Raw genomic sequence first — 19390 nt, 5'->3', positions numbered from 1 at the left:
TTTCTTGAATTTTTTTTTTCCCCCTAAATTTCATTCTATTTAAATAGTTTTTAAAATAGAACTTTTTAATGACAGGAAGCAGCAAACAAAAATGTTAATATAGGAAACAGGATTATCTCTTATTCATTGACTTGTTAACAAACATATTTTATATTCTTAATTACAAAATGGTTTATGAAAATATCCTGTGATTATCAGAAGAGATTGGATTGATTACCATCAGAGATTGGATAATGATGTCTGATTCAGACTCCTCTATCTTTAGTAAACTATTTAACATCCCTGTTTAATGCAGATGAGGTTATTAAGAACTGGAGAAGTTAAATAATGTCTTAGTATTCAGCCCTTGTTGTGTTTACACATTTTTCTCGCATCTTTTGGAGATAGTGCATGCACTTGGCTCTTTTTATCACAGATGCCACTATTGAGAATAGTATGGTTTGCACGGTTTGAAAGAGCCAACATGACCGTGTCTAATGGCTGTGAAATGTCTAACTGCCATGTGTTATGTACATTATCGTGTTTCATATAGTGTATCCTATGTTTTATGTCAAATAGCTTTGAGAGGCAGCAGGCAATGTCACACTTTCCTTTGTTTCTGCAGTTGGTTCTAGGTTTATATTTATCTGTAGTGCTAATTGACTGTTATGTTAATTGCTTGTCTTTTGATCATAAATCCTGTTTAGAAAATATCTTGTTCGTAATTACTTCAGGAGATTCTGTTGTGAGTCACTAGTAGTACTTGTAAGCATAATCTTTCCTATGGTTCTTGTAGGTGGAGTGTTGAGGACAGAGTAGGGGTTATTTTCACCAGCCTTTCTGTGGGTAGTGACTTTCGGTTTTCTCTCCACCCTACATTATGAAAATTGATCCCTTTGGATGCTTTAGGAAAACATAAATAATTCTTTTACTGGACTCCATGTAGAAAAATTTATTTTTACATATGAACTTTTAGGTTGTATATACATTTAGGAAAAAATTCCTGTGATAAGAATCATATTCCAAAGACATTGTTCAGCTTTTCCTTTGTGTGACTGATGTTAGACATTGCAGGAGTTTAGAAACATTTAGAAAGGAGTTTGCAGGAAGAGACTCTCCCCATATAATGAATATTATTAGAATACAGTTTACAAATTCTTTGTTGAAAAGATGATTAAAAACCAGATAGTTAGGAAATATTGCCATAGCTATTTTTGTTACCTTGATCATTTTTATCCACTCCTCTTAGAAATATTAGAAAAAGTGTATTATTGATACAATTGGATAGCAACTTTAAAGTGTGTTGTGGACATCTATACCTTTTAGATAGTATAAATGACTCGAAGTCTGTTTTATTCCTCAAAGACAGTGATTTAGATCAGGGGTTCTTCCTGCATTTTAAATTTGAGATGTTCTTATAGGTAGTTCTGAGGGCTCAGAACGCTTAGTAGATGTCTATATTTTATCTTCTTAACCATTAAGATAGGGTGATAAAACCTGCCACCTTAAAGGTCTGTAAGTATCCTATTCCTGTCATAAGTTAATGGGAGTCCTGACAGCTAGGAGAAGCTTTATACAGAATAAGACATAAATACCAAGGAGCTTCTTCCATCTCAGTTCTTCTTGTGTTAGTCTTGTATTAGTACAGTGATTGCCAATATCCAAAAAAGGTCACTTGAATGACCCAAAGCAATATTGACTTAATGTAAGAAGTTCTCCCATTTCCCTAATTTGTACAATTGAGCCTTTGCACCTGAATGCTCTAATTGTATTCATAAATGGCTGTTTTATAAAAAGGTAGAGAAGAGCAAATCATTATGCCTCATCTCTGTTTGAGAATTTTTTAGGAAGAAACTGAAAGCTACTACTATTTATAGTAGTGATGCACACGTTTATTTTTGCCTTTTTAATTATTTCTAGATTTTAGAAGAAACAGAAATAAGAAGAAAACCAAAAACCACATAAAATCATTTAATCAACTGGCCATTTCCCAATCCCAAATCGTTTATTGAACCCAACTTTTTTCAATTATGTTTTCAGTTACTGTCAAGGATACACTTTGAAACAAGTCTTTTCATCCCCTTGGGGACAATGTGATTTCTCTTGAGAATACTGAGTTTAGAGCAAGCTGGAATGACAAAGTAGTTCTTAGCTGCCTTTCAAAAACATGAGCTTTCACTTTACTTCCTTGTGTTTATTGCAGGCTTTCTTAGAAATGGCTTCTGAGGAAGCTGCTGTTACTATGGTGAATTATTACACTCCTGTTACTCCTCACCTTCGAAGCCAGCCTGTTTTTATTCAGTATTCCAATCACAGAGAACTTAAGACTGACAATCTACCTAATCAAGCTGTAAGTATTAAAGGTATTTCTAAAAATAGTTATAAGAACACATGATATAATAACTTAAATTTAATTTTCTGTTTTTCAGAGGAAAAAAAATCATGTGTTTTTCTTCATCTTAGCATGCTCTACTGGTAAAGATTGTTTATGTAAATTCTTACCCAAAGACTTAAGAATAAGAAAGCACTGCCATTTGGAAGTAAGTTTGAAGATATGGTGTTAGAAATGGCAGATATTTAGTTTTCCCCTGAAACTGTTTTCATGAGTGGAAAAAAACATACGTCGTTATGTCTCTCTTAAAAATCTCAGATCTGAAAGGAACTGTAGAAGTCAATCCTTTTCTTTTTACAGAACATGTAACATTTGTGTGTTTAAAAGTCAATCCCTTCTTTTAACAGAATATGTAACAAAGGCATTGAGAAGTTGAGTGATGCTTTTATTGTGATGTTAAGTAACTGAACTTAAGATGTTAATAAGAATTTGTATAGATATGTTCATTAAATGAATTTTGACTCTCCAAGGTGAATGTGGAATATAGAATATGAACATTTCTTACCTAATTTTCCAGTTTTTATTTTGATATAATTCATGTTCAAACTTCTGTGTCTCTCCAGGTTGATTTTTAAGTAGCTAAAATAGTAATTTGAAGTACCTTCAGGGTAGGAAAAATTTATCCACAAAGCAAGTACATTTTAAGAAAGGTTTTTTTAATTATGTTGAGAGCAATTTGGCCATGATACTCTTGCTCTAGGCAAAAGAACTCCTTCAGCTCTTTGACTCTGTGTTGAAAGTCATTATAATGCAAGCTGCTGAATTTATAGTTTTCCACATTTTTAGAAACAGTGACATTTCCTGCACACAATCCTTAACTTATCTAAGAGATATTAATGGCCTATAATAAACTATCTAAACTTAAGAGTAAATGAAATGTTAGATATTTTTAAATGGTATAATTTTTTTTAATGAGAAATTGCCTTGTAAATAGGATACATGCTCATGGTAAAACATTCAAACAATCCAGAAAAATAAAAAATGAAACAATCCAGTTACCCAGATATAACTAATTAACTAACATTTTGCTAACATTTTACTGTGTACCCCTTCTCTATTCAGGTTATTGTCTATGTATATAATTTTATACCAATGGAATCCTAATAGTTTGAAAACTACTGAAAACTAATTATTTTTTCTCTACAATATGTCAGGGATGTTGTTTCATGACAACAAATATAGAATTACTTCATACTTTTTATTTTATTTTTTTTACTTCATAATTTTTAAATGACTGCATAATACTCTCTTCAAAAGGGCAGCCATAATTTATCCCGTTTCTTTTCTTTTTTTAACTTAACATCTTTATTGAAGTATAATTGCTTTACAATGTTGTGTTAGTTTCTGCTGTATAACAAAGTGAATCAGATATATGTGTACACATATCCCCATATCCCCTCCCTCTTGCATCTCCCTCCCACCCTCCCTATCCCACCCCTCTAGGTGGTCACAAAGCACCGAGCTGATCTCCCTGTCCTGTGCTATCCAGTTTCTTGTTAGATTGAGATTGTTTGCCATGTTATGCTCTTACAAATAGTACTACAGCAGCATTCTTACATATCTTGGCACACATGCAGCATTATCTTATTTATGTTTCTGGCAACAAAATTGCTGGGACTAAGCCTATGCATGTTTTATGTTTCAGTATATGTTGCATGATTGCTTTCTCTAAAGCTTATTTGCTGATTTAGGGTGCCACTGATAATATATGAGCAAGCAGTTTTCCTGTCCATCTGTGTTAATATGCTAGTTAACAAATTGTATCTTATTGTTTACTCTCTTTTATTTAATAACTTGTAAAGTATTTATAGTGATTTCTGTTAATGCAGTTTTTCCCCGATCTTTTCAATTGTGGTAAAATATATATAACGTAAAATTTACCACTTTAACCATTTTTAGGTGTATGGTTCAGTGGCATTAAGTACATTTTCATTGTGCAACCCATCACCACCATCCATCCCCAGAACTTTTTCATCTTCCCAAACTGAAACTCCATACCTGTTATGCACTTATTCCTCATTTCCCCTACCCCCACCCTGGCAGCCACCATTCTATATACTTTCTGTCTAGAATTTTGTCTGCTAATGCAATTTTAAAAATATTTTTATATAATAGTCAAATCTCTGAAGTTGTATTATGGTCTCTGACATGGGTACCATACTCATAAAAACCCAGTATAGCAAGATTAAAAACATTTTTTTTACCTATGTTTTCTTATACTTTCATGTTTTGGTTGTTTTTATTTGTAGTGTTTAAATCTTTGTTTTGTTAAGAGTATTTTGTGGGTGGAGAGTGAGGCTTTGGTCTTTCTCTTACTCCCAGTGACCAGTTTCTCTTTTGTTGTAGTTGAATAACCCATTTATCAATATTATCCATTCATGGGACTTCCCTGGCAGGCCAGTGGTTAAGACTTTGCTTTCTAATGCAAGGGGTGTGGGTTCGATCCCTGGTTGGGGAGGTAAGATCCCACATGCCTCGTGCCAAAAAACATAAAACAGAAGCACTATTGTAACAAATTCAATGAAGACTTTTTAAAAAATGATTCACATCAAAAAAAATCTTAAAAAATATATATATATCCACTCTTGTGAAACTTGTCTTTTGTCATGGTCTAGTTTTCCATACACAGACTATGCGTATTTACAACCCGCATATATACACTTGTTAGACACGACTACACATTCTGCTTGTGTGGCCCCCATCTACCCTCATGTGTGTGTGGCTCACATGGTATGCAGTCCATGTCTAATATGGACTACCTTTTGGATTCTGTTCTGTTCCATTCCTAATTCAGGGTCCCTAAGGCTTAATATGTTGTAGGGCAAGGCCCTATTCTTTACCCTCTCTTTTTAGAAATTAAATGGATAATATGTTTTGTTTATTTCTCAGGATGTATTAGCTAACCCCAAAAAACGCAGAATTGGGTTGATTTTATAGATTTATTTGTAGATAATTAACATGTCTATATTGCTAACTGATCCTTTTGAGGAAGAAGTTATATTTTATTTCCTATCTTTCAGAAGAATTTTTAATTCTCCTTCATGTAAGTCATGCAGTTTTCACATTAGTGTTATTCCTAAATATGTTAAATTCTTAAAGATGATGTAAACAATAAAACTCTTAAAGACTGGATTATTCCAAAGGGAAACAGTGAGAAATCCCAGTTGCTTGGCAACCAAAGCCAGCCCAAATGACCTAGTTTATTCTTAGATAGCCTTGATTTCTTCCCAGTACCCTTTCCATTTTGTTACTTTTGTCCATTTTTTGCATTGGTGTTTGATAAAATAATATTTTTCTTTTATTCAGAGTCCTACACCAAAGCTGAAGTCAAAATTGAAGGTCCTGTTTGCATATATAAAATGTACCAGATGTTTTTTTATTCAGGCAGCCCTCAGAAACTGATAAATTACTGTTTCATTCTCTTCTCTTTGAATAGCAAGATATCCCAAAACATGCACATAACTTCTTTTCCAGCTTATGGACATACTTGGCAGAGGGTCAGGTGAATATCAAGTATCTTTGTCCCTTGGTTTAAGCTAAAATTATAGCTAAAAAATTTAGATCCTATTTTGAGGTACAGCATTTGAGGAGTGGTTGTATTAATATGATTCATTTTTGTATAGACAGTTTTTCTTGACCTTGTGGGTGGAAGTTTATAAATTTGCAAAGAGATGACCATGGAAGGATTTTCCCTTAAAAAATTTCCCAAAAAATCATCCAACGGAACACTTAAGATCTGTGAATTTTGTTGTATATTCATTTCCATCTCAATTTTAAAAATGGCTTCTTCACATTATCCAAGCATGTTTAAATTTTACATGAAGTATATATACCTCTCCTACCTCAATAAAATATTTGTTGATTTTTCCATCATACTACTGCTGTTTCCTTTACTACTAGTTAATGTAACCATTCCGGAGGGTTTGTTGCTGAAACATTTAAAACTATCCCATAATAAGAATTCTGCTGCCTCATAATGTTTAGTATCAGATACACAGAAAATATGTCTTCTGTGTATCTGAAATATCTCTTCATGTTAAGAAGACATTTCTTTTTTTCCCCCCCTCACTTTTCTGTTGTCCTCAGTGGAAAGTATGCCTCCACTTTCATTTTTTTTTACTTAAATATTTTTGCCTAATTAAAAATTGAAACTGTAGAGTTAATTATTAAATAAATCTTTTTCTCAGACTTTTATTGTCAAAATAATTTGTTTGCATGCCTGCTATGCAGAGACTTTTGTACTCAATGCTCTGTGAAGTACTAATGCAGAGTATATTGACAACTCTAGAATGATATGGACAATACATACCATGGCTTCTCATGTTTCTCCACTGTGGTATCTTCTATGCCAAAGAGGAAAGAGTGAAGGAAGGGAAACAACAACAGTAGCAACAATAACAGTAATATAGCAGCAGTAAGCATGTATATAGAATTGTTTAATAAAAAGGATTGATAGAATGATTGATGGGTAATGAAGTAAAGTCAGTGAGATTGGGAATTCCCTGACAGTCCAGTGGTTAGGACTCTGCACTTTCACTGCCGAGGGCCTAGGTTTAATCCCTGGTCGGCAAACTAAGATCCCACAAGCCGCGCAGCGCGGCCAAAAAAAAGTTAGTGAGGTTAAGTTTACTTTCAGTTATGCAGGCTTCGTTTTGATAAGATTTAATCATCCTGATAGAAGAAGAAAAGGCACCATTATTCCACTGAGAGCCTCACTATGATGATTTTTCCTAGACATTATGAAGTTGTGATGTCCAGTGTGGTAGCTGCTAGCTAAATGTGGCTAAATTTAAATAAATACAAAAATAAAAATTTCAGTTCCTCAGTTGCACTAGGTACATTTGGAGTGCTCACTGGCCACTTGTGGTTAGTACTGTCATATTGCATACTGTAGATGTTGAACATTTCCATTATCACAGGAAATTCTGTTGGACAGCACTGTTGGTCTTCCGTGTCTCTACTTAACCTTTCTTTTTTCTGTGTGTGTGTGCACGCAATACAGTTATAATAACTACTTTAATGTTCTTTTCTGCTAACTCTAATCCCTGTGTTAATTCTGAGTCTTTTTTGAATGACCTCCCAACATCATCATTGCCTATTTAAAGGCTCAAAGTGGAAATGTGAGCTAGTTTTCAAATTTGAAAGCAGTACAACCCTTTTTTCCAAATAAAATCTTACTGGGGAGCCCACTATAAAATAGATAAACTGCCATGTTTGAAGCAGAATTAGGATGCTCAGTATTCCACACACTTGGCTTTACGAGAACATAGTTTTGAAAGCTAATGATATAAAATATTCAGATAATTCATATATTGTCCTCAAAGATGATTTGGAAACAACATTTGGTAGTTTGTGTTTTACTTGATATATAAAAGTCTGTATATGACATTAAAATGCTGTTAAAAGGTAAAAAAAAATGTATATAAAAGTGGAAGTTGTTCAACTCTTAAGCATGCAGAAAGTAAAAGACTGCCACTTTTCCAGAAAGATACTTATTTTAATGTTATTTTTCATAGCAAAATGTTGGAAAGCTACTCATCTCACATTAGAAAGGTGGTATAATAAATAGTAAATTAAAAATTAAAGTCATGAAAACAAATGTTCATATAGAAAACAAAGTACTGTGACAAAGTACTATGTTCTTTAAAATTGCAAGTGAGTACAATATGTAGAAATGAAAGAATCTGCATTAAAGTGGTAGGATTTTTTCATTTTGTGACACAAACAGTTTACTAATTATCACCATTCTTAGGAAATTATAAGTACGGAACAAAAGACTGATGAAAACTTGCATTTAATTTCAATAATCATTAACCGTGCTTTTTTTCTCTTCAATTTTCTCTTTCACCTACTTTATTTTTTAAATAATTGTTTTAAATTTTGAGACAGTCACAAAATTTAAAAAGAGTTACAGATATAATACAAAGAACTGTTGATTCCTTGAGGCATTTGGGAATAAATTGTTAATCTGGTCTGTGTTCATTGGCCAAACTTTTAGTGTGCATTTCCTTCAAAGAAGAATATTCTTCTACACAACCAGAATACAGTGGTCAAAATCAGGAAATTAACATTTGATGCATTACTTCCCTCCAATCCTCAGTCCCCGTTCAAGTTTTTCCAGTTGTCCCAATAATGTTTGTTCCAGCAAAATAAGCATTATTCATAACCACATGTTCCATTTAGAAATCACATCTTCTAGTATCCTTTTATCTGAAACAGTTACAGGGTTTTTTTGACTTCGTAACCTTGACGCTTTTGAAAATTATGGGCTACTTATCTTTTAGACCATCCCTCAATTTGAGTTTGTCTGATGTTTCCTTGTGATTAGATTCAGTGTATGTAGCTTTGACAGGAATGTCACAGAAGTAATGCTCTTTTTTTCTCGTTGCATCATATCAGGGAGCACATAACTTCAATTTGTTGCATTATTGATAGTGTGCTCTTTAATCACTTGATTTGGCTGGTGTTTGCCTGGCTTCTCCACTGTAAAGTTGTGACTTACAAAGGGGGAAAGAAGAGTGTTTGGGGGAAGGTACTTTAAGGCAGTGTAAATATACTGTTCCTTGTCAACTGTCAATTTATATCAGCCTATGGACTGAATGTTTCCCATTTGATTTGATGGGTTTTTATTTGTTACAGTCATTATTTTGGTTCTCAAATTGTCCTATATTTGGCCAGTGGGAGCCCCTTCCAGCTGTCTTCTGTGTCCTTTTGGCTCGTTCCCATCATTCTTTGAAAACTTCTTCGCATTCTGATACAAAACAGCAACAGCAAAACCCCCACAAAACCAGAAAAGTTACACACTCATCTTGTGCTTTCCTTGCTCCAGCTTTAGAGCTGGACATTTTCTAGAACACCTGCTTCCTTTTAGTGGAGCATGATATTAAGAAACTTTTCTGCCTGCCCCTGCTTGGATTCTAACATCTCATGCCAGGCTGCCCCTCCATTGAATTACTTCCTTAGTCCATTCAGGTCCCCATGGACTGACCTCCTCTTCACCCTGCTTAGATTATTTTTACTACATGTGGACCCCTTCTTAACTCTCCCTGGGTTCTGACACTCCTGGCTAGGCTACTCTCCTCTGGATGCCTTTCTTACCCATCTTGTGCTCCCTAGGTTCTGACAGCCAACAGTGAGCCACCCACTCACAGATACCTTCCTTACCTTGTTTGGGCTCCGGTTTCCCTTACCAGGCAGACCTACCACATGGATGCGCTCCTTGCGTTGCTCAGGCTCTGATGCTCCATGCCAGGATGCCTTTGTATAGGGATGCCGTCCTGCCCCACTCTGAACAACCACAGCTCCTCTCTTCCTCCATATTTACGCCTATCATATGCCACCCAAAGGCTTTAGAACTCAGTTGTTCAGGGAGGAAAAAAGAAGAGGGGGACTTCAGTGATTTTTTTAAAGTGGCCTTTAATGTTACCCTTCACGCTGTCTTTTTTCCTATTGTCATTTAAAAATTAGGAAATAAAAGTTATATCCAAATTTTCTTCTTTTTTGGCCATGGTTTTGTTTTCATTTCTTCAAGTAAATTTAAGAACTTTCTTAAATATTGTGTCATTATGATAAGAAGGCAAGACTTTTGATTCTTGACTGATTACAATTTTAGGATGTATGCATCCAGAGAAAGTAGATATGTATATTTTTATTTAACTATATTACTTCATATTACTTTACATCAACTAATTTTAAGGATTATATAATGCTTCTGTGTAACCACAAGTTCTCATTTTGCATTGTTAAATAGAGAGCCCAAGCTGCACTGCAGGCTGTCAGTGCTGTCCAGTCAGGAAGTCTGGCCCTTCCTGGAGCTCCTGCTAATGAAGGCACAGTCCTACCTGGGCAGAGCCCTGTGCTCCGAATAATTATTGAAAACCTCTTTTATCCTGTTACCCTGGAAGTTCTTCATCAGGTAAGGAGGAACACTCTTATGAAAGCAGAGTCAAATATGACCTCTGTAACTTTGGACGTTTTATGTCTTTAGTTTTTCAGGTTGTTGATTTTGGTTAACGTATTTGTTTAAATAATAGTAAAAAAAAATCTTCAGCATCCTGTTTCATGCAAGAAATAGTATCAATTAGAGATAGTTTGGTTTTCTTGTTTGTTTGTTTGTTTGTTTTGCGGTACGCGGGCCTCTCACTGTTGTGGCCTCTCCCGTTGCGGAGCACAGGCTCTGGACGCGCAGGTCCAGCGGCCATGGCTCACGGGCCCAGGCGATCCATGGCACGTGGGATCTTCCCGGACCGGGGCACGAACCCGTGTCCCCTGCATCGGCAGGTGAACTCTCAACCACTGCGCCACCAGGGAAGCCCAGAGATAGTTTTTTGAAAGCCTCCATTTTCTAACTTAAATACTTGATTTAAAAAGGTATGTAAGAATTCTATTTTTTTATACCTAAGCATGAAAATGAACAAAGCACAGACTCCTATAAAAAGCACCAGTAGTAGTTGTTCCTCAGAAAGTAACATCAATATAGAAAACAACTAATCTATTTCTACTGACTCCTCCCTACACTTGAGTATTTTTATTTTAAAAACTCTGAAAGGAAAATATGAGTAACTTAAATAAGGAAGTATCATGTTAAATACTGACTCATTCTCAACATAACTTTCATAGACTACCCATTACTATGTCTAAACTGTCTTGATAAGAGGCAGTGTACCACATCATGGCCTACTGTGAAGATATAGAGTTTAAGAACTGGAAGATCGATCACCTACCTAGTTACATAATTTTGTATTGAATAAAACTGCAGCTCAGATACTTGATGAGTTGAATATTGTAAAGAGTAATTTAAGAACCAGTTAGAATTCAAGTCCCCTAATGTCAACTCCAGTATTCCATTTCATTATACTTGACAACCTAAGCATAAAAATTATTTTAAAACACTAAAATATATTATATGCTTATTTTCATATTTATTTATTTATTTATGGCTGCGTTGGGTCTTCGTTGCTGCGTGCGAGCTTTCTCTAGTTGCGGCGAGTGGGGGGCTACTCTTCGTTGTGGTGCGTGGGCTTCTCATTGTGGTGGCTTCTCTTGTTGCGGAGCACGGGCTCTAGGCACACGGGCTTCGGTAGTTGTGGCACACGGGCTTCAGTAGTTGTGGCACGCGGGCTTCAGTAGTTGTGGCTTGTGGGCTTTAGAGCGCAGGCTCAGTAGTTGTGGCACACGGGCTTAGTTGCTCGTTGCGGCTTGTGGGATATTCCTGGATCAGGGATCGAACCTGTGTCCCCTGCATTGGCAGGGGGATTCTTAACCACGGTGCCAGCAGGGAAGTCCCTATTTTCATATTTATATCTCATTATTATTATTATTATTAATTTATTTTTGCGGTACGTGGGCCTCTCACTGTTGTGGCCTCTCCTGTTGCAGAGCACAGGCTCCGGACGCGCAGGCTCAGCGGCCATGGCTTACAGGCCCAGCCGCTTCGTGGCATATGGGATCTTCCCAGACCGGGGCACGAATCCGTGTCCCCTGCATCGGCAGGCGGACTCTCAACCACTTCACTACCAGGGAAGCCCCCTCATATATTAAACAGCATGATCTCAGGCCAGTCTAGACTCATTTAACTGTTTTCCAAACTTTTGGATTTGTACTACTGAATGAAGAGTCATGGGGGGTGTGTGTGCATGTGTATTTAAGAATTGAAATGTATCCTATCCTATTCTCACATTTTACAAATAAGGGTACTGGGGACCTTAGAAGTTGTTACTTTCCCCACAGTCATTGTACCAATTGGTGATAGAACTCAGATATATTTCCTAATATGGTTCATGTGCTATGCATGTAAATATCAAAATATACCATTTATTATGCCTACTTTATTCCCTGTAATAGTTTCCTGAGTACCATTTTCTAAATATGTGCATTTGTGAAGCATGTCCTATGGAGGGTTTTAGCAGTGGTATCCGTAGCCACCGTTGTTCCCTAAAAGTGTTCAGCAGTTACTTAAGTGATTGGTTTCTTTGTTCTGGTGGATTTTCTTTTCTACTGTTTATCCCGCAAAGTGGCATTGAACCCTCTTGAACCATCAGCATTTTTTGTTTGCTTTTGCTACTGTGGCACTGTAGCTACTGCTAACTTCTACTGCTTTACAGAAGATGTTATTGCACCTGTGGCTCAACATTGCCATCAGTCAGCAGTGAATTTAGTCAAGGTTGTGTGGTCCTTTCTTGTCATTCCATTTGTCATTTCCCTCAGACCAGTAACAAACCTTGTTTCTTTCCCAAAAGATCATGGGTCCTTCAGGTGAAGAGAGGTAATTGAGAGTCTTCAATAGTAACCATTGGGATAGGACTCTCAGCCCTTTAGTTATGGCACTCTCCTGTTTAATCCTTCTTCACATTGCTGTTGGAAAACACCAAAACTTCTTAGCAAGGCACTTAAGTCCCCATGTGCAGACTTCTCCCCATCTCTTTAAGCTCACTTCCTAACTCTTCTGCTTATTTAGCACCCTAGCTTTTCTGGCCCTTTGACCCTCTCCCCCTCCCCCCCCTCTTATTTCTGTCCTTGTCCATTTCTGTCTTCTATTTCTTAGGCCTGGAACACTCTTTAGGGAGATAGCCACTTAGCTGAATCTACATCATTCCATTTGCAGCTCAAATTCACCTCCTCAGAGAGTCTTTCTCTAATTACGTTAATTTAGCCCTCTCCCCCTGACACTCTATTCCATTAGCCAACTAAAATGTAGTATAGCATAATGATTAAGGATACAGTATCTGGAGCTGGTTTGAATCCTAGCTCTACCACTTACTACCTCTGTAACCTTGGACAAGTAACTTACTCCCTCTATGTCTTTTTCTTGTTTATATAATGGGGATGAAGATGGTATCTATTTTATACCTTCATTGTGTGGATCACATGGGTTAATGCATTTAAAGCACTTAGAACAGTGCCTGTTACATAGTAAGTGCTCAAGAAATGTTAGCTGTACTTATCAGATGCTAGTAAATTGCATTGTAAGAAACTGATCCTTGCTCTTGTGGTCTTGTGGGTAAGATGTAATTTCATAAGTAATAGCATAAAATGTGATAAATATTGTGATTGGAAAATACATGGAAGTGTGGAGTTGGTTGCACATGTTATAATTAGTAAGTAGAGTTGACATTAGCTAAACTGCTCTCTAACATCTGTGGAAGCTAGTGTTTTTCCTTTAGCTCATGGTGAGGGGATTAATAATGACTGAGATGGGAGTGGTGCTATTTCAAATGAAGTAGGTTAGGGGAAGTGTTTACAGTATGATGACATTTGAACAGAAGCTTGAAGGATGTGAGGGTGTAAGTTATGTGTATATATGGTAGAACAATGATCCAGTCAGAAAGAACAGCAAGTGCAAAGTCCCTAAAATGGAAGTGTACTTAATGTGTTCAAATATCGGAAAAAAGACTATATCATTGGCGTGTAAAAAATAAGGAAGCCATAAATGATAGGCTCAGAGAAGGTGTTAAGACTAGATGATGCAAAGCCTTTATAATCTTTACACTGAGTAAAATAGGAAGCCATGGAGTAAAATAGGAAGCCATGGAGGATTTTGAGTAGAGGAGGGAGATGATAGGTTTAATGTTCTTGTTGCTATGTTAAGAATAAACTGTAGGCATAAGTGGAGGCTCTTATCATAGTCCAGTTGAGAGATGGTGGTGACCCAGGTGGGGATGTGAGCACTGCACATGGTAATTACGTATATATTTGGAGTGATTTGCTGATGGGTTTAGTAGATGTGGGTTATGGAGAGAGAGAGAGTAATCAAGAATGCCTTCCAGATTGTGGATGTGAGCCTCTGGTAAAATAGAGCTATCTTATACTAAGATAGTAAAGACTGAGGGCAAAAAAGATTTAGGGCAGGGGTGGGAGGAATCAGGAGAGTGTTTTGGACATGTTAAATTTGAGATACCTGTTAGACAGCCAAGTGGGAGATGTTGGAGAGACAGTTGGGAAATAAGTCTGGATTGGGCATAAGAATTCACGCTGGAGAATTGCTAATCATTTGCATATGAGTGATAATTAAGGCCATTGGATTGGATGGCATCACTTAGAGAGTATTTGTAGATAAAGAAGGCATTCATCAACTGTTCCATTACATAAACTCAACCCTGCATTCTAAAAAATTTCCTTGTGTACTGAAGGAGTAGGTGAAAACAGTATTTTTGTGGAATCCATTACTTCCAAGTACTGTTATATATGGGGTTACTTTATGAATGTCCAAAAGGTGAATCTCTTCAGGATGAAGGACTTATCTTTTTGAATTGCAAAATAAAGATAAATAGCTTGCAAAAACCAATTATTATGGTATCAAATAAAAGAATCAACACTAGTAATACAAAATTCTAATTCTTAAATCTTGCTGTTTTGTTGGCTACAAAAACTATTATAAACAAATTGTGGCCAATGTGCTTGCTATTTTAAAAAGTTCTAATATAAATAATGCTTTTTACAAGTGAATACTGGTGAACAGTTTCTGGCAAGCCCTCTTTATAAACATCACCCTGAAGGTTAATTTTATCAGAATTTGATCTTTAGTATTTTATTAGTCCCATTTTAAAGTCTGAAAATATTAAAATGCACAAGAAATGTCAAGAGTTGAGTCTATGTGTTTCTTATGTTTATGACAGCAAAGTAAATATATTAGGAAATAGTCAAAGACCTTGTAATCTATAAAAATATATATTAAACTTTACTAAACATTGATCTTTTGAGACCAAATCTATTTAAAACTGAGTATTTTGCTAATTATAAAAAGTTGTTAAAAACTACATTTCAGGCATTCCTGAATTCCCCAATGTTGGTGCTCACTTACTTTATTCAAAAGTATCAGATTGGGGGCTTCCTTGATGGCGCAGTCGTTAAGAATCCGCCTGCCAGTGCAAGGGACATGGGTTTGGGCCCTGGGCCAGGAAGATCCCACAGGCTGCGGAGCAACTAAGCCCGTGCGCCACAACTACTGAGCCTGTGCTCTAGAGCCCGCGTGCCACAACTACTGAAGCCCACGTGCCTAGAGCCCATGCTCTGCAACAAGAGAAGCCACCACAATGAAAAGCCTGTGCACTGCAACAAAGAGTGGCCCCGGCTCACTGCAACTAGAGAAAGCCCGTGCACAGCAGCGAAGACCCAATGCAGCCAAAAATAAATTTAAAAAAAAGTATCAGATTGATCTTTGCAGCTACTCTTTCAGTAAATACAATCCAGGGGACTCTAGAGAGCTATCCATGGTTAGCCAGTTGAGTTCATTCATATTCTCTTGGCACATTCAGATGAAAATTACACAGCCAAACACATCTGTCAGGGAGGATATGCTTCAGGTTGTTGTTCAAGTTAAATGAGGGAAAGGAATCGAACCATTAACAAAATCTGAAGGTTAAATGGAAATTAACTAGGTTCTGTAGCATAATACAGTATAAAATCCCAAATTTTAGAGCAAATTATATGTTCTTGTTACTTCATTGACAAGATATTTTACATCAAAAATGTTTATCATTTTAAAAATTGCATATTGCCATAATTCTTCAGTCAGATCTCAGAGTATAATTTGTTATCAGTTAATAATAAGCATTTACGCTGTGCCTCTTATATGCCAGGAATTGTACTCAATGATAGAGAAATGATTCAGGCAAGGTATATACCTTCAAGGACCTTTCAGTCTAAAGGAGACATATATAAACAAATGTATAGACCAATGTAAATAAAACAGCTAGATAAATATTTGTATGAGGCCTAGAGGGGATATTAATATTTGGTACTAGAGAATGAACTCTATTGAGATTTGGGTGAGGCTAAGGATTTTCTGGTGGCATTATTCCCTGAGCTGAGTTTTGAAAAAGATAAATGAAAATTTACTAGGTATTAGGTAAAGAGTTACAGGAAAAGGGAAAAGCCACATGTATAGGCATGGAAGTCCGAAACCACTTAGTGTATCTGGAGAACTACTATAGACAGTTCCCTACTGTTGATGTAAATAGTGTGGTATAAAAAGTGTGAGGAAATGAGGTTGGAGAGGTACACCAGGGAGAAGTTGTGTATGTTATACCAAAGAGCTTGGATTTTACCATGTAGATAATGGGGAGATAGTGAGGAATTTTAAGCAGGGAAAAGTATAATCTGACTTGTACTTTAGAGCACTACCTGTGTCTGCAGTATGAAGGAGGGAGGTTAGGCAGTTATTATATCTCCTTTTATATATATACATACACATTTTTAACATTGTTACTACTTTATCAGGTGAAAAAAAAAAGCAAACAAACCTCAATTGATGCACTTACAATATATAGATTGATGTGTGTGCATGCATGTAACACCATAGTATCACCAAGGATGGAAATTAAGAAAACATAATACCTTTTCCCAAGAATGCTTATACCTATATCTTAAAGAAAGATACAACATAAAATCTTTGACAGCTGAGAAGAAAGTAAATTTGGTATTCTTCTGTAAACGTTAAGAATATTATCTAGGACGTGAGAGTGTACTGAGGAAATAACCTGTTACAAGGCCAAAGTTTTCATTAAAAGAACAAAACAAAAAATTTCCTAGTGTTTTTCAAAATACAGTTATGATGAGGGGTTAAGGTCTCAAAGTTCTAAACCCTGAAATATGACCATAATGAAATTAACTACATTTTATTAAAAGTTTTAAATTTCAATAAAGAGCCTTCAGACTATCTAACTTTTAAGGAATGGCATTTTCTGGTGATCCCTTCCAAGACAAATTGGTTCCACAAATCTTGTTGATCTTCTTATCTCTTATGAGAAATGTTTAACTCTAAGCTAATAATATATTAAAGCGTATCTTGCCAAAAATGAGTATTTGGACTTTAGGATAGTTATTTTATCTTGGAGGGTGGTAAAATACACATAAATTTTATCATTTTAACTTTTTTAAATTGTACAGCTCGGTGGCATTAGGTACATTTATATTTTTTTGCAACCATCACCAAATAGCATGTATCTCTAGAAATGTTTTCATCTTCCCGTTGAAACTCCTGTACCTATTAAACAGTAACTCCCCACCCCATTCCTCCCTTCTCTCAGCCCGTGGCAACCACCATTCTTCCTCCTGTCTGTGAATTTGCCTACGCTAGGTTCCTCATATAAGCGGAATCATGCATCATTTGTTGTTTTGAGACTGGCCTATTTCCCTTAACGCATTGTCTTCAGGGTTCATCCATGTTGCAGCATGTGTCAGAATTTCGTTTTTAAAGCTGAATAACATTCCATTGTACGGATATACCACATTTTGTTTATTCATTCATCTGTGGATGGATACTTGAGTTGCTTCCATCTTTTGGCTATTGCAAATAATGCTGCTATGAACATAGGTGTTCAGATTATCTCTTTGAGTCTCTGCTTTCAATTCTTTTGGGTATATGCCAAGAAATGGAGTTGTTGGATCATATGGTAATTTTATTCTTAATTTTTTTTGAAGAATCCCCATACAGTTTTCCATAGCCACTGCACCATTTTACATTTCCATCAACAGTGCACAAGGGTTCCACTTCCTCTACATCTTCCCCAACACTTAATCTTTTCTGTTTGTTTTGGATTTTTTAATAGTACCTGTCCTAATGGGGGCGTGAAGTGGTATTTTGTTGTAGTTTTTATTTGCATTTTGATGATTAGTGATGTTGAGCATCTTTTTTTTTTTTTTGGCCACACCACGCGGCTTGCAGGATCTTAGTTCCCTGACCTGACCAGAGGTCGAACCTGGGCCCTTGGCAGTCCTAACCACTGGACCACCAGGGAGTTCCCATTGAGCATCTTTTCAAGTGCTTGTTGCTATTGATTATCTTCTTTGGAGAAAGGTCTATTCAAATCCTTTGCCTGTTTTTAAAATTGGGTTTTTGTTGTTGAGTTGTAGGAGTTTTTTTTATATTTCTGTATATTAACCCCTTATCAGATACATGATTTGCAAATATTGGCTCCCATTTTGTGGGTTGTCTTTTCAAGTCAGTTGATAGTCTTTTGATGAACATAAGTGTCCATTTTGATGTAGTTGAATTTATCTATTTTTTCTTTTGTTGCCTGTGCTCTAGGATAGTTATTCTTTTTTTTTAAGATTTATTTATTATTTATTTTTGGCTGCATTGGGTCTTAGCTGCGGCATGTGGGATGTTTATTGAGGCATGCGGGATATTTCGTTGTGGCGTGTGGGATCTTTATTGAGGCATGTGGGATCTTTCGTTGTGGCGTGCGGGATCTTCGTTGCGGCATGAAGCCTTCTCTCTAGTTGTGGCATGTGGGTTTTCTCTTCTCTAGTTGTGGTGCACAGGCTCCAGTGCGTGTGGGCTCTGTGGTTGTGGTGCAGGGGTTCCAGAGCACATGGGCTCTGTAGTTCGTGGCATGTGGGCTCTCTAGTTGAGACACGCAAGCTCAGCAGTTGCGGCACGTGAGCTCAGTAGTTGTGGCGCACAGGCTTAGTTGCCCCACAGCATGTGGGATCTTAGTTCCCCGACCAGGGATCAAACCCACGTCCCCTGCATTGGAAGGCAGATTCTTTTTTTTTTAATACATTTATTTATTTTTTGGCTGTGTTGGGTCTTTGTTGCTGCGCATGGGCGTTCTCTATTTGCGGCGAGCAGGGACTACTCTTTGTTGCGGTGCACCGGCTTCTCTTGTTGCAAAGCATGGGCTCTAGGTGCACAGGCTTCAGTAGTTGTGGCTCGTGGGCTCTAGAGTGTAAGCTCAGTAGTTGTGGCGCACGGGCTTAGTTGCTCCTCAGCATGTGGGATCTTCCCAGACCAGGGCTCGAACCCATGTCCCCTGCATTGGCAGGCGGATTCTTTACCACTGGACCACCAGGGAAATCCCTAGGATAGTTATTCTTGATCATTCTTTCTGATAATTAAAAAGCAGGACCATTTGCCTATTAAGGAGACACATACATAGTATTTGATAACAGCAAATTCTTAGCAGCATAGGGAATACTTAGGTTTTTATCCTTAGAAGCAGAAGGGCAAGTTTCTGGCTTATTAAAATCCAGATTTAAAATGGGATGTCAGAGGAAAGCAAAATGCATTGTAGTAAC

The 19390-nt window shown here is 36.7% G+C and overlaps 1 protein-coding gene across 4 annotated transcripts in view; it reads left to right on the top strand.

The window, feature by feature from the left end:
- PTBP3 (polypyrimidine tract binding protein 3) overlaps positions 1–19390 on the top strand; it is a 101103-nt gene that overhangs the window by 49092 nt on the left and 32621 nt on the right. For all 4 annotated transcript variants that reach the window (XM_029202113.1, XM_029202115.1, XM_029202114.1 and 1 more), the window contains 2 exons: positions 2183–2329; positions 10122–10286. In XM_029202113.1, coding sequence (XP_029057946.1) covers positions 2183–2329; positions 10122–10286 — 312 coding nt within the window. The remainder of the gene's footprint in view (positions 1–2182; positions 2330–10121; positions 10287–19390) is intronic.

The sequence above is a fragment of the Monodon monoceros genome, unplaced genomic scaffold, assembly GCF_005190385.1.
Source record: "Monodon monoceros isolate NGI ecotype Baffin Bay Population unplaced genomic scaffold, NGI_Narwhal_1 Super_Scaffold_5, whole genome shotgun sequence".
Taxonomy (NCBI): domain Eukaryota; kingdom Metazoa; phylum Chordata; class Mammalia; order Artiodactyla; family Monodontidae; genus Monodon; species Monodon monoceros.
This window is presented reverse-complemented; position numbering and strand designations above follow the sequence as displayed.